This window comes from Pyxicephalus adspersus, chromosome 3 (genome assembly GCF_032062135.1).
Source record: "Pyxicephalus adspersus chromosome 3, UCB_Pads_2.0, whole genome shotgun sequence".
Lineage (NCBI taxonomy): Eukaryota > Metazoa > Chordata > Amphibia > Anura > Pyxicephalidae > Pyxicephalus > Pyxicephalus adspersus.
The window spans coordinates 112,731,864-112,748,257 of NC_092860.1; the positions used below are offsets into that span (position 1 = coordinate 112,731,864).

The 16,394-nt window shown below is 36.4% G+C and overlaps 1 protein-coding gene and 1 long non-coding RNA gene across 2 annotated transcripts in view; one reads left to right on the forward strand and one right to left on the reverse strand.

Moving 5' to 3' along the window:
• Nucleotides 1-16,394, reverse strand: part of AADAT (aminoadipate aminotransferase) — a gene marked incomplete in the record, with an annotated part of 25,791 nt that overhangs the window by 2,675 nt on the left and 6,722 nt on the right. Inside the window, 11 exon segments of the mRNA XM_072406051.1 lie at nucleotides 582-683; nucleotides 1,273-1,379; nucleotides 2,384-2,448; nucleotides 3,164-3,225; nucleotides 4,969-5,065; nucleotides 7,835-7,917; nucleotides 9,060-9,125; nucleotides 9,649-9,858; nucleotides 10,816-10,890; nucleotides 12,327-12,459; nucleotides 13,253-13,421. Coding sequence (XP_072262152.1) covers nucleotides 582-683; nucleotides 1,273-1,379; nucleotides 2,384-2,448; nucleotides 3,164-3,225; nucleotides 4,969-5,065; nucleotides 7,835-7,917; nucleotides 9,060-9,125; nucleotides 9,649-9,858; nucleotides 10,816-10,890; nucleotides 12,327-12,459; nucleotides 13,253-13,421 — 1,169 coding nt within the window.
• Nucleotides 7,864-13,259, forward strand: LOC140326974 (uncharacterized). Its single transcript, XR_011919954.1, has 3 exons — nucleotides 7,864-7,994; nucleotides 10,994-11,101; nucleotides 13,081-13,259. It is a non-coding gene; the product is annotated as an uncharacterized lncRNA (long non-coding RNA).

The following is a 16,394-nucleotide window of genomic DNA, read 5'->3' on the forward strand; positions in this document are numbered from 1 at the left end:
CAAATAATAAATATTTTTATGTTACTGCTTGTTTGCCTTGTACTGCTGTACAAGGCAAGCCAAAAGGGAGCTACCACTAGCTAGCATACGTTTGCAGACTGATGAAAATGAGAACACCTTTTCCAGAAATTCAGTACAGGTTTAAAAGTTTTGTAGGAAAAGCACAACCCTACTTGTCATTTTATAGAGCCCCTTTTTACCTCGCTGGTGTTTAAAAATTTCAAAAGTAGAATTTTTAAGGTGGCCCTGACTAAAAAAAAATGTCATAACTCATAACTCAATCTGAAATCAAACCTTATCTGATTGCTAGGGTTTCCCTAAAATTACTATTGTGTAACAATACTATTGTGTCACTACTATGTGTTCCACCCTTCTTTTGTATAACTGCCAGCACAAAAAAACTTCCAAATAACTTTCTACGATACTTTGTTTTAAAACCAGCTGATGCAGCTTGATGGCGGTAGGGGCTGGGCAGCCCCTTAACAGCCATCTACACATGATCGAAGAGCCAGTTGGAGTTGAGAAGTTACTTCTGTGCTACACTTTCTTATTGGAAACATTTACTGCAACATCTTACTTACCAAGTCCATCTGCTCTGGGGAAGACAAGGAGAAAGAAGCTCTCACATAGGAACTGGGCTCTGAACTGTTAGTGTTGAAGGCAGAGCCAGGAACTAAAAGAACCTGTATAGACAAATCATTAGCCATTGTAGCATATAGTAAAGTAAGCAGTACACTAGAAATAGCATATAAATAGCAGAAATAATGGAACACACATTAAACAGCTAATAAAGCATTAGTCAGCTCACTTAATGGCTGACAGCTAAGATATGGACGTAGATTGGACGTTCTCACATGCAGCTTCTTACATGAATAGTGGGACGTAAATAATGTGCACTGGAATGTAGCTCTCACTGGTGACAGACACTGGTAGTCAGATTTATGTTGTGGGGTACAGATCTTACAGGTGACAAAGCTGCCAGGCAAATTGATCAGGATGTTTTTTTTCAGATCCCGCTTGTCGCTGAAAAGAGGTAACTGGGCGGTGTGTGCTGGACTGCATTTGTAACTGACTTCCCCTCTTACAGGTCACTTCAAAAGTGCATGAAAAACTTAGTGTTTCTGTGTGTGCAACCTCTGCTTGTCTGCAGGAAATCAATAATTAGAGAAGGTGTAAGAACTATGATGCAGGGAGGTTCAGGATGAAGAGAGCAATGTATAGTGTGTTTGAAGATATATGCATATGTAAAATATTTATAAATGTGATACTTACCTGGTTACTTATTGCTTTTTGCATGATCATTTGATGTGTGTCTGGCACTCCCTTAATTTTAATCCACAGGAACATGCCAGCTGAAGGACTGTGCCACTCAGCCAAACCTTTTATTGTAACAAAAAAAAAAAATGTCAGTGATATAATGACCATATTCAATGCATGCCTACATGTTAAGGAAATGCAAATTTCAGGATCTAAAAGATTATTCAATTTCTAGTCAACAGTCCTATATGTACAAACGATTATGTTCTCTGGGGACTAGTGTTAGTTCTTTAATGTAAGCAATTGGGAATGGTTGAATATACATGTAAAAGTACATTTTGATTAGTAATTAAAACCATTGCTATGTCTCTGGGTGTGGATCCATTGCTATGTCTCCCTTGGATCCAAAGTCCAAGCTGTAAGTAGGGTTATGACTGCTCCCTCATAGGCGTTAAGCCTCGCTACATCCTTGCAAAAATCTCTACCATCTGTCAGTGGACTGTCATATGCCAAAACTTTATTAGGTAAAAGCAGTTCTGGCATTTGAGAGATGAAGGTCAGGGACAGAGTTTTAACCAAGAAGGAGAGGGCACAACTGAAGCATGGAGAAGTGTCCAGGCCCAGTGTACAGCCTTGGCCTACTTAAAGACAATCTACTTTCATTTTAGCAGTATTGTTCCCTTTCTGTTACTTTTTTATGCCAGGACACATGACATGCATATAAATTCGAAAATGTAAATGCAACATATATCAGAATACCAGTCCTCAGATATGGTGGCTGCAATAGGGTTGTCATCCAAGTGTCAACATCTAATATGGACAACAAACACCTCTTCTCCTTAAAAGTTTATAAGATTGGGATTGCAATTCAGTAGACAGGAAGTGAATGGATCTATCAAGATCAAGCAATTTTGTTTTTTTTTACCTGCACAAACCTTTTTGCCAAAAAAAAAAAAAAAAGAAAAAAAAAAAGAATGAAGCCCCCACATCTAAGCCTGGTAAGCTGCAACATATTTGTTTTTTTCAATTGAACACTTTTTTTAGGATAATATATGATTCCTGTGCGAAATTTATGTAAAAGAAATACTATATTTTTAAATCATTAATAAGTTATCAGTACACTTACCTGTTAACCACTTATCTGCAGAAGCAAGCATTGCATCTCTCTGTGATTTATAGAAGTCTATTACCCTGGAATCACAAAAACCATGAAAAATGTGAATATTGAGGCTGGCTACATACAAGACCAGTTAAATATGTACAGCCACTTAAAAGAATGTAGCAAAGAGAACAATAAAATAGTACAATAGTTTTTCTAACATGGAGATAAATATTTGGTCTTTTAGGCCTCTTCCAGCTTAGTACCTACAATCTCCAGACTTTTATCCTGGCCCCCATGGATGACAACTTGGATTTATGTAATTTGACTTGTGCTTAATACACACATAAACACCATCTAAATTACATTTAGTTTGCTTAAGCATTGCATATCAAGCAACAGCCATTTCTGTTTTTACTGCTTTCACCTTTTTTTTATCTTTTGTCATATCTGTGATGCTGACTTGCTGCATGCAGCCTTTTCCTGTCTACATACATGTATTCAACAATGACATTTATTAGAGAGGGTTTCCTGGTAGTGACAACAGCGAACCTTGCCTGAGTGATGTGTTTTGAAATGGCCACTTCCAGTCCCGATCAGAAGTATGACAGAGTGACAATACCTTCCCTGCTTGTCAAAAGCATTGTGAAAAACTAAGGTTAGGTTCAGTGGTACAAAGATAAAAATATTTGACAAGCTATATGTGGAAAAATAGAACCATGTCATTAAACCGTTTTTAAAAGTTACTATATGGTGTTTAAATTTACAGTAAGTAATACATACAAAAAGACAGTAACATCCCAATACCTATCAATATGTTTCAGGAAGCCTTCTACACCCCACTTCTGTAGAAGCTGATATGTCATAATCTGTAATTGAAGGTAACAAATATGTTATAAAACAGAGAGATTGGCATTTGTAAAAGTGAACCCTTCTATGAATATGCACCCTAAAGTACATGTTCTGAACAAGCAATAAAAACACTTTAAAACAAGCTCTCTTTGATCTATTACTAGATTGTAAGCTCTTCGGGGCAGGGTCCTCACCTCCTATCACTCTCTGTATTAGTCTGTCATTTGCAACCCCTATTTAATGTACAGCGCTGCGTAATATGTTGGCGCTATATAAATCATGTATAATAATAATAATAATCTATTATCTGTAAGTGTTGGTGAAAAAATGAATTCTCAATCCAATCTCTTGTAACAAATCATGGTAAGCTGCCAGCCTTTCAATGTAAGCATATATCAAGTGTTTCTAAGCTATTAGAAACTAAACAACAAATTTACTCAGATTACAACAAACAGATTACAACAAATTTAGTGTCAACACTGTATCGAATGATGAACAGTACTGTCACACCAGGACAGTAAATGTGTCAAGACTACAGAACATCTAACATTCTCTTTTTCTCCACAGCATAGTGTGTGGGTGTTCTGTAGTCCATAAAAAGTGCTGGGATTCCTAAATACTTTTAAGGTCTATTTATGTACATATATATGTACTTTCTATTTTTTTTTTTATTTATGAACAAAGTTTTATTGTTACTATAGTGCAATCCCACTGTGGTTTAAATAGCTTAAGCCAGACTTGATCCTCATTTTTAATTTTTTTATGCACTTACTCTTTTTTCATGTCAAATCTTTAAAAAAGTTACCTACACCCCCAGCAACTCCTATGATGCCCTTTTTCTTTGCAACCTCCCACATATATATATATATATATATATATATATATATATATATATATATATTTACTTAGTTTTCACTTGCACAGAAATAATCCAATATGATGTCACTGGCACCCAAATTCACAATGCACATGTGTCTATGCACGTGTTTATGTTCCAGTGTTGCCAACACAATCAAATAATCTAGTGCCAGATATTGGTATGCACTGGGTCATGTGAATGTATAGAAGGCCTCCTAATAATGTGGGTCAGGTCTTGAACTTGTGCAGAGGGATATCAGGCACCAACGACATTCATGAGTTGAATCCCATAGCCCCCAAGGATTTGCAACATGTGTACCACAGAAAGCTATATTCCGTAGCATAGTTTATACTTTTTGCAATGCTATAAAGTAATGTTTTTTTTTCTTTCTTTCATCTTATCCAACCATAAAAAATTATGAAGGAGACATTGATGTGACAACAATACTGCAAGGAACAAAGCACTACATGCAAAGTGCAATATTTTAGACAATGACTCAGAGCCCACATTTTACCAATTTAGCTTAAATGATTTATATTTATTATTACTAAATAAACCTGATTATATAAAAAATATTTATTAAAATAGGATATATATTTACAATAAATTACATTTTACATACATTAATTTTGCTAGTCCAAGTTGCCTTCATTTAGCAGAGCAAAACATCACAGAAAATAAAGCAAAAGCAAAAAAGCCTCAACCTCCATCAATCATGATAAAGTGCTAACAATTGCATGGTTCGGTGTCACTTATACATGCTATTGTTGTATTCACTGATTGTAAGACGTAACTCAGGAAAGTGAAACCATGAACTGAATCATAATGAATGATCCCTGTTTGTGTGAAGATGGAGAAGCAATGAAGTACAGTCTTGTTTACTGACATTTCAAGCAATTACCTGTGTAAATGTACTTGTCTGTAAGGTAGACACCTGCATGTGCAGTATTATCCTGTCTATAAGTGGTTTAGGACCTGATAAAAAGCCAATCCTTATCCTGGGAAAGAAGTAACATTAAATTAATCTGGCAGCAATAAAAACAACATAGGAAAATATATAGGTCTATATATATATATATATATATATATATATATATATATTATACACAAAACATATTCTGTGTTCTACCTACTTCTAGCTAAAATACATATGTACTTAGTTTAAAAAGGACACAGAAATTTGTTTGTGTATGGTTAACAGCTAAATGAACACATTGAGACAAGAATTTAGGATTAGGTGTGGTAGGATTATGATGATAACGGAATAGTGGTGACTTTTACTTGTGCAGTGGCCGACAAAACGTTTTTTTACCCCATGATTACCAGAAATTGAATACGGCCTTTATTGCTCAGCTTCTTTTCTTCTGAATATGCTAGTTGCATGGTTGAGAAGCTATAGTATATTTTATTACTATAGGCCACATTTAATAAAGCTCTCCAAGACTGGAGAGGATACACTTTTATCAGTAAAGCTGGGTGATTCAGCAAACCTGGAATGGATTTCCTAAAAGTAATTTGCTATTTGTGAGCAAACGTTTTGAATCATGGACCAGATCCATAACAGGTTTGCTGAATCACTGAGCATCACTGGTGAAAGTGTATCCTCTCCGGCCTTGGAGACCTTTAATAAATCAGGCCCTATAAGTCACTCACCCAACAAGTATGAACGCTGTACATGGTAGCCCACACATGACACATTTACTTGGTCAATATGAGAAATATGGTGTGTATTTAGGACAGCTAATCTGATATTCCACTCTGCACACTATCTTGAATCTGGGAGGGACTATGAATTTCTATAGACAATGTACAACAATTACATCCTGTTATGACATCTTTTATAAATTCAATGGTTCAGATTGAATATTGATCAAAATGAAATCTCTAATATGTAGATGCATTTATGATATAATTCCACAGCTAGGCAAGGCTGCAGTCCTGGGATGAGCACTGTAATGGATACAAGCTGAAATCCCTGGTGGTAGTTTATTTTTAGAGACATCTACAAACTAATGATATCAATTGAAAATAGAATAACTTAGGAAAAAACGCAGGAGAGCTCTGTAAGGAGAGTCCTACTTTTTTTTTGCTGCTTGTAATTCATATCAAATTTTTGTAACAAATAAAAAATGTGTGTTTTAAATTACTTTTTTAATAGCTGAACTCTCAGCGCAATAAAATTAACTTGTTTAAATAAGTTACATCTTCCTTTTTTCCTTAAAAGCAGCCTGTTTTTTTTTTTTACAGCCTTCTTCTGAGCCTAGCAAATCTTCTTTACATACAGGATTAGTACAGTTCCTGCTCTATTTTTGGGTTGCTTGTATTTAAGAGGGTCAGTCTTATAACCCAGCACCAAGGTCCTTTCTCCAACTCCCTCTCCTCCTTGCCATTCAAAAATAAAGCTTGGGACTGTGTGCTTTGTGAATAACCAGGAGGGGATGGAGGCAGATTCACATCTATAGGTCTTGGGTCTAAGAGGCTTGCAGGGCTCGTATCCAGATGCCTGGAAGTCTAGCACTACCTGTAATAGCCCCAGCATGTTAACAAGTAATAGCAATTCTGCATGAAGGAAGGATATTTTTGAAAATAGGGGAGGTGTAACTGCATTAAGCCAGACAAGTTTCAGTTTCAGAATTTACCAAAAAAACAAAAATATTATATATTAACTTATAAGACTTTAGATGTCGCTTTTGTAGCTTTTTTTCACCTTCATTATTTTCACCTGTTGATTCTGACATCAACACATTTTCTGTCCTAGGAAGACAACAGTCACTGCACTGTATCTATTGAAGAAAAAGGTTGTTATCCTAGACTGAATCTTCTACTTTGGATTATAAATAACGCCCCATAACAAAGTGGGAGGGTTTTCTGCAGTTTAAAGAAGATAGTTGGGAAGGCGTGGTTCACTGCATGTCATGTTACAAGAATACTGATATTTAGGTTAGTTGCAGGATCATCAAGCAATTTTTTGCAGAAAATCGCCTAAAGAAAGAAAGCTAATGCAGCCAAATTTAGGGACTGATCACCTGCAATTTATTACATTTGTGTTCTTGGGTTTAGATATTTTTTGTGCCATTCAAAATAGATTTTCTAGTGTGACAAAGTGGAAGTTTTATTCCTCAAACTCTGCAGCTTTAACATGAAAGTCCTTGAAAGCACCCGCAATTAAAGACAAACTGAAACTTCTAGCTATCCAAAAAAAAGTCACTAGAGGGTACGCAGCAGGAGACAAAAATGTTGTATTGTCCGCTCTCTTTAGAATTTTCTATAAAATCACATAAACACAAGAACACACCTCAGTAGGTGCCAGCAGAAACTGCAAAGCAATGACCTACTGAATTCCATGAACAACATGGTAGATACAGCAACTGCATGAACTAAAAAGGTGATAAAATGATAACAATAAACACTTACATTTGGTTAGTTGTTACCAAATGTAAATTTCTATGAATATACTACACACTTACATTTTGTAAGGTGTCATCATAACTACCCATGAGTACATATGCAATAGAAAATCTATTGTCCAGACCATGTCAGTGTAATTTTACAAAATTAGAATGTTAAAACTATATAAAAATACTTTGTCATTCAAGGTTTTAGTACCTGAGAGTCAATACAAAAGATATCGCAGAATCCTTTTCAATGAGCGACAGGGCATACAGGAACACTGAGGACAGAATTTGTGAACTCATGATTTCACACATTGTCATATTTAATACCTTGAGACAGGAGGCTCACAGTACCAATGAGTCAGTTAATCTTACCCGGAAGAAAGGATTTTCGACATAGAGTCTGCTCTGATAACACGGCCATCAACATCCATAGAGAGAAAAGATGGAGCCCAGGGCTATAGAGGAAAAAAAAGACTTTAGAACATGCATCAAATATAAAATAGACACCGCTTTAACATTGAAACGCCTTAAGGTATGTAATGGGTTTAGATGCGTAAAGAGAATTATTGAGGGAGTCTGCCTTGATACAAATTGGGAAAACTTGACAATGTATAAATCATTTACAGGACAACTTAAGACCAGAAATCACCAGTAAACTAACATAACATATATTATATATAGACACAACAAAGTTATTATTCAGCTAAGTTTCTAGACGTTTGTGAGGATGCATTTTTGGAATTACATCAATTAAGTATGATCAATTGTCCAAATGCCAGGGTAGAGAGGTTAAAACAGCATCATATGTGGGGGATGGCTTCTAGTTTGATTTAGATGGCCTCGTCTCCATCTCTTATGAACCAACTGTCTTTTATTTCCAAAATGTTCACCAGAGAAATGTTTCTCCTACCTAAAGTGGAACTCCAGAAAAAAAGTTAATCTTTGCAGTGGGACCCCCTTGAAACTGAATAGTTTAAATGCTGGTGGTTATCCCTATTCATGGATGATCTGAGATGTGAATGCGTCCTCCCCATCGTCAAATAATGGTAATTGGAACTGTGGGTCTGATTTATTAAAGCTACAAGGCTGGAAAGGATACAGTTTCAGTGAAGTGTGATCAGTTTGAGTGATCCAGCAAACCTGGAATTGATTGTCTTCAAAGTAATTTGCCAGCAAATGTTTTGAATCCTGGACCAGATTCATTCCAGGTTCAATGATGAAAGTGTATATTCTCCAGCCTTGGAGAGCTTTATTAAATCGGGCCCAATGTGTCTGAGTTGTCCATGGGCCTACTAATACTGAAGTCCATTCTAAACATTCATTGAAATTTGTGAAATCATTTTGATTACTGATAACACATTACAATCCAAGCTGAATTAAACTGCTACTACTAGCTATACAATGATTTGGATAAATAGGATACTTCACAGACAGCTGTTTACTGTATATTAAATACTTATAATTAAGCATTATGTGTTGTTTGGAGTTTTTCTGGGAGATGCAGATTACGTTAACAATATAAGCTCACACAACTGGCTATGACACGCCTAACAAAAAAAGCACAGATAACATTAGGCTGCACAATAAACTGATATACCTTGTTGAACTGGAGAAAATAATATGGGTCATCCTCCACAATAATTAAATCATACTTTCTTGCAATCTATTATAAAAAAGAGAATACATTAGCAGGCAACTACCAATTCTGCCAATTTTAACAACAATTCTTTGTTTATATTGGATGACAAGTCAAACATATGATTATAAATATCACTGGTGATATGGTCAATATTTGTTTGCAATCATTTTTGGAGATGTACATGACATTTGTTTGTAATCATCTTTTTATTCATTTGGTATATTTGTTGATAAATATCACTGATTACAAAGTCAATACTTATAGGTGCAAGCTCTTTAGGCAACAAGGAAATTATTATTACACATTTAGGATAGAAGAATCAGTAAGCAGTAAAGGAGGTAAAGTATATGGCCAGATTACAACTGCAAACAATTGTAATTTATGCTATAAATCATTATCAAAATATAAGGCGTCAGTTTTACCAGAGTCACATCAGAGTAATGATCAAACCTTGCTAAATGTGTCACACAACTATAATTTAAATTAAATCAAATTAAATCTGAATCTGTATCTATAAATGATTACCATCACTTTTATTAACTTTTACCTGATAGATTTCTATTTTACGCTCCTCAGTAAGTGATGCCCCTGTGGGATTACCTCCATTTGGTATGGTATATAGAACTTTTGGGGAATTCTTTTCAGGATTAGTAGCATCCTCTGGTCGCCATCTAGAAAGAATATCCTTAAGAGCCGTAGGAATAATACCATGTTGGTCAGTGGGGACACCAATGAGATTGCAGCCCAGCGGTTTTACCTGTAAATAAAAGCTAATCAGCTTCATGATGTTGCATACTTTACCCTACACTCTTTTTCCCTAAAATAAAAGGCGTACATAGACAGGCATGAATCAATACTGCTCTGCACAGCTGATAAAAAGTAAAGTATTCCATTTTCCAGGGCATGACACAGAGTATTACACTCCCTATGCCATGGTCCTGTCACAACTAGCGGTTTGTGTTTAGGCTTTCAGCTCTGGAATGTGGAAAGACACTTTTTGTCATCATGAATAATGCAGAACCAGTGGCTACATATTTAGGATGGACGTGCCCATTGGTACTGCATTGTATGTGATAAAGTCTACTTGTCTTATTCTGTCTATTAAAACCCTCACTAATTCCCACCATTCCATGTCACCCCTCCTATAGTGTGATACTTCCCTCAGTGTGATACCTCCTATATTGTAAGCTCTTTTGGGCAGGGTCCTCTCCTCCTCCTGTCTTGTCACTGTCTGGCTTTCATTTGCAATACCTATTTAATATACAGCGCTGCACAATATGTTGGTGCTTTATAAATACTGTTTATTATTATTATTAATAATAATAATAATAATAATAATAATAATAATGTTGGCAAAATGGGTCAGCTTCATGACCAGGCAGAGATCAGCAAGAACATAAGCTTCACAGGGCTGGTCATCACAACTGGAAGCAATGGGTAAAAAGACCACAAGACCATAGTTTATTGTATACATTATTTTGTGTTAGAACATTCCCTGGAAAAACAATCACCATATTTAAGGAGAGATGTGTGTGAGGGAGTAATGAAAACAAAGACACAACGTTAAATGTGTTTCTATTTCTGTTTTTGCTTCAGTCACTTCTTAGTATAAAAAGAGTCACCCAGATCACTTGCATTCTATTCAACTATAAAAAAAAAAATGAAAATTTGTGTTTGTTACAAAGAAATATAGACATACAAAAAGACTACTTACAGCAGCTAGAGTTCCAGAATAGGTTGGTGCATCCAGTAAGACATTGTCTCCAGGGTTTACAAGCATTTCAAATACCTGAAAATATTTGCTTATTAGCATAAACATAGTAAGTCAATAGATTTTGATTAACTTATATTATTTCTCTTCTTGATCATTTATATATTTACTTTTTTTATAGCTTTGCAGAGTTCTTGTTGGGTGGTGACCAGACCCTCTGGGCTTTCCATTCCACTTTTAGCTGGCAAAGCATGCTGCTTGGTGAAAAGGGTGACTGCTGATGGAACAGGTAAAAGAGCTCTTCGCTTGAGGGAATCTATGTTAGTCAGGGACTGACATGAGTTAGATTAGAGGCTTGTACAGGCAGTTGTTTTGTGATAAACTTGCTGTACAAAGCCCAAAGGACAATACAATGGGCAAACGTAAGGATCTCAGTGGTTTTATCAAGGGCCAAATTACGATGGCTAGACAACTGGGTCATCATCTTCAGAATGGCAGGTCTTTTAGGGTGTTCCTGGTATGCAGAAATAAGTACTTGGGTTGAAACAGTAAGATATTTCCATGCTATGAAAACTGTTTCAGTTGTTTAAGCCGAGCCCCTTCCCTGCCCAGAGTAGCAGTGCTTCTGTCCAATGTGTGGATTTTCACAGTGGGGTGAAGAGCAGCACTGGCAGAGAAAATTTGGTGGCTCTTGGTGGCTTAACCACCAACCAATAGGGATGCTTGCTGTTAACACGCTAGCTCACAATCACTGATTATGTGGTTACCAGCAGCAGGTAAACCCAACCATTGCTATGCAGTCCAAAGCAGCTATCGCTATTCAGATATGAAGGTATTTTATATCTCTACCCAACCATATGCTATAACAGCCTGCACTTTACTCAGGCTGTTATAGCATATGGTTGGGTAACCCTGTCTACCACTTAAAGCAATCAACAAGGAGCCAGTGAGCATCAGAACTAGAACTTAGAGTGAAGGCAGAAAATGGCCTGGTCCCATGAATCACATTCTTTTAGGATCCTGTGGATGGCGGAGAGCAAGTATGATGCTAAATACCACAAGACACCAATATAGGTTTTGTGAAGTCCATTGTTTATGTGCCAGAGATGTTTGGGTAAACCTTGTACAATATATGGCAAGTGGTTTTAATATTTTAGCTTAGTGTTTAGACATACATATACAAAAATCACTAGAATTGGGCACTATTGTATGAATCTGAATCTCCACTTTTATATTGTTACAATAGTGCAGCCTTACCTGGTAGGTAGATACCTTGGTAAGTACTTAAGTACTATAACTCTATTACATGTACAAGTATAAAACCTATATACATTTTTACAGAAGGTTGGTAGAGAGAGAATAGCATTTTTCTGGGGCAAGTAAGGTCAGGAAAGAGGCTGGGTAATAGCTCAGTGCACTTTGTTTTAAAGTACACTCACCTTTTTAATAAAAAAAAATTTACAAAACCACAAACTGAGTATTCTCTCTATCACTCTTAAAATTCAGCAGCTTACTTTGGATAGACCCTCCTGGCTTCCAGTCGTGACACACAACTCCATTTGACCTTTCTCAGGACTGTAATCAAGTGTTGGTGGATTGTGCAATTTTTTCTGTAAATCTTTTAACCAGGAGACTAATTCAGGAATTCTGTACAACAAAAATAATATATTCACAACCTAAATGTAAGAATTTTAACAAAAAAGTATGTATGTATACCTGATACAAACATCCTAGTATTATTCAATGTATTTATTTCTTTAGCAAAATGTCATTTTATAAGCTTAGGAATTTCCTCACCCATGTCTTTAGACGTATAGGACCTGATTTATTAAAGCTCTGCAAGGCTGGAGAGGATACACTTTCATCAGTGAAGCTGGGTAATCCAGCAAACCTGGAATGGATTTCTTCAATGTAATTTGCTAGCAAATGCTTTAAATCCTGGACCCAGATCCATTCCAGGTTTGCTGGATCACACAGCTTCACTGGTGAAAGTGAATCCTCTCCAGCCTTGGAGACCTTTATTAAATCAGGGCCATTGTGTTAGTAGAAACATAAGGAAAGTCTTGGGAGGAGAATACTGGAGGAACTTCTCCATGAGAGATCCAAGTGGCAGAGTCACATTGGTTAGTGCAGTAATTACTTATATGGAGAGAACTGTTTTTTTCATACAGTGAAGGCTCGTTATATTTACATCTATACTAAGTATTTTCATAAAACACAAACTATATATGTAACCTGTTAATTATAACCTTCCTTTTTTAAACATAGGTAGAAGTACTGTTTTGCAAATCTAGCAGAAGAAGCAGCAAAATCATTCGAACCCTTAATTGAAGAATTGTACCTGCAAATGTCTCAAAACTAATTACCAGACAACAAATAAACAAATAAAAAAGTTATTTTTGCAGACCTCAATAATAATAATAATTATTAATGATCTTACCCAGATGTTGAGTTGTATTGTAGAGCTTTCTTCATCAAACCATCCCCAATCTCAATGGCTGTCCCATCGTTTAGTGTTATACTAGCAGCTTTGAATGGAAATGTATCTGGATTTGGGATTCCCCCAGCTAATGATATCACTGTTGGTGGAGACCTCATTAACAAATCAGCTAAAAAAAAAACAAATATTGTTAAAATTTACCAATACCCAGTTGCAGCATTAATGTGTAAAAAAAAAAACAACATAGCTGAGATAAATATTCTCTGAAGAGGACGGCATCACATTCTTTCTGGAGAGATCCCAGGAGTGCCAGTGTCCCAGTTTAAGTTCACAATACTCTTTTTTTCTAATATCTTTCCAAAAGATTTGTGGTCACCCTCACATAGGCTCCATAGAGTAAGTAAAGTTTTCTAACTCTTTTGATACTACTGTATTCTACTATCATGTATGGCCAGCGGATGGAACCACAGTGCACAGCAGAGCATCATGGATCTGACACTCCTAAAGTCCATCCAATAATATTATTTTTCAAACAGTGTAGCTCATCTATAGAACAAATATTCCAGGAACCAAAAGTGGGACAGGCAAGTATGAACTGTCTTCTACTGAAGAGAACTTTTAATTTATTTTTTTTGCAAAGATTACAGAGTCACATCAAAAATATTTAGAAAATAGTGGTATCTTGTGTAGCAACTTATAGCAAAATATAACTGTGGGATTTTGTTTCCAATACCTTTTCCTTATGTATATGTTTAAAAACAACCACTGCAATAATCTAATGGGTGTTTGAAAAATGTAATGTAATATCAACAGTGCTGGGCGTTAAGTACAATTATACATACAGATATACTATACTAAAACCAGGAGAGAGGCATTTAGGAAAGGAAAAGGAGAGACAATCAAAAACTTACAGCTAGGAATCAGCTATTTGGCATCTAAATGTATGGATTTAAATGCATTTATAATAATTAATAGATTTCAAACTACAAAATTATAATCATAGTGGTGACTGTCTAAAATATTATAGTTTATGTAAAGCTTCCCCCCCAGGTAAGTAGGGCCCACCTTGCTATGGCGCCACTTCCATATTTCAAATAATTTAATATAAGGAGTTGATTCATATATCTACTGAAGTTGATTCCCTACCTACACTCATAGTGCTTCCAATGAATGGTAAATGATTCAATAAATGATTGACATGGGTATTAATATTCATTAATTCATTTATAAATATACTAAATATTCTGCGCTTCAAAAAGCCATTTGGGAAATGTTCATACAAAGTGAAAAGGTGACCAGTGATGCAGCAGGTTTGCAAGGGTGAGCAGTAGTGGAGAGAGGGTTGTAGGGTTTACTAGTGGTAAAGGAGGGGTGCAGAGATGAGCAGTGTTAAAAGGGTGAGTTCATATGTTTTAAAGTATGAATACAAAGGACAGGTGATGAACATAAGAAACAGACATGAGCACTGGACAGGAGATGCAGATGTGATCTGTGGATTCCCTCACTCTATAAATGCAAATCTTTTAGGTAGGCTCAAAGTGTCAGTTATCCATCTTTACTGATTATGCAGAAAGTAATAAGTATAAGTAATAGAAGCATTTCAGTTTTTAAAAATAAATGTAGTGAGGGTAAAATGTGTTATAGCACAGAAATAATAATGCATTTTGTCAACACTGGGCTGTGGCATCTGTACTGTGTAGATGTCTGTTCCAGCTAGTTATGCCTCTCCCATTACCAGAGCAGGGGGTTACAATCAATGTCAATTTTCCTCTTCGAGTGTCCTGGTAGGTACCTTCCCAGGTTTGTATTTATATTGGATGGCATATAGTCTCTGTTTTAAAATATTGTTTTATTACAGTATTTTAGTTTGTCGCTGGAGTGGGCAGGTTCTGACATCATGACGTCACTCTGGGGGACGTTTCTTCCCCTTTGACTGATACACAGCTCCACGAGCATGCGCGGTCTGGAGTCAGTGCATAGAGTGGTGCGCAAGCTAGAAAAGGTTGGGTACCACTGCTCCTGTGGATTTCTGTAAATAATACAGGTATAGTGAGCCTTATTCATCACAAGGACCATAATGAATTTTATCTCTATTACTATGCATTGGAAAACACTTCAGAATATGTCCACTTTAACGCTTTCTGCACAGGCTGCACCATTTGAACAGAGCAGCAGAGTACCACTGGAATTTAGAATCCTAGCGTTTAGGCAAAGCACACATAAATAATAACTGTACCTTTGTTACAAGCTGTCTTTTAAGGCCTGTCCTGACCCCCCCGACTAAGCTCACCTTACGTTTGTTCCTTTTCATCCTGTGCATAATGCATCAGCCCTATTAATCTACAAGGACATGGTGGGGTACAGAAGAAAGGCTGGCATGCACAATGATAATCGCTGGAATGAGGACGGAGGTAACGATTCAACCAGGGGAGCTACACTCAAAAATAAGAAGGGTATGCCCTAAAGCAGGAGTCAGCAAACTTTTTTGGTTACTACCGGTAGGTCAAAGCTAAAGCAGGGGTCAGCAAACTTTTTCGGTTACTAGGCCATTTTAGGAGGTCAATAAGGCACACTAGGGAAATCCCTTTCCTCTGCAATGCATTCGGAGGAGAGGGAACAGCCCTGAAAGGCTGGAGTTTGCTGACCCCTGCCCTAAAGGATAACATGTACTAAAGATACAGTTGTCCTTTGATTTACATCTTTTGGATTACTTCTAAAAGTGAACTGTCTAAAAGTATAGGTTAAGTTAAAACAACAAGTACAGTGACTGCTATAGGAAAACTTAATGTGTAAATGTAATGAGCAAATATGGCTGGCACAAACATATATAATTTACATTTACATTTAAAACAATTTCACACTATGGGTAGATGGTTTAGACAAGTGTTCCTGGTGGCTGGCACCTTATTCCTAAATAACCGGAATTTGCACATTTGGCATCTGGTTTCAGTAATCAGTACTAAACTGCTCAGTGCTGCCCACATTCATTCTCTATTGGGCTGCCACGGGGGAGATGATATATATATGTAATGTCTCACCCTAGGAAGTGGTTCAAGGGTGTTAGGAAGTGATAACTGCATCACAACTTCACCAACTGTCTGAACTTCTGAACATAATTTATTTTTATAGAGGGGGGGGGGGG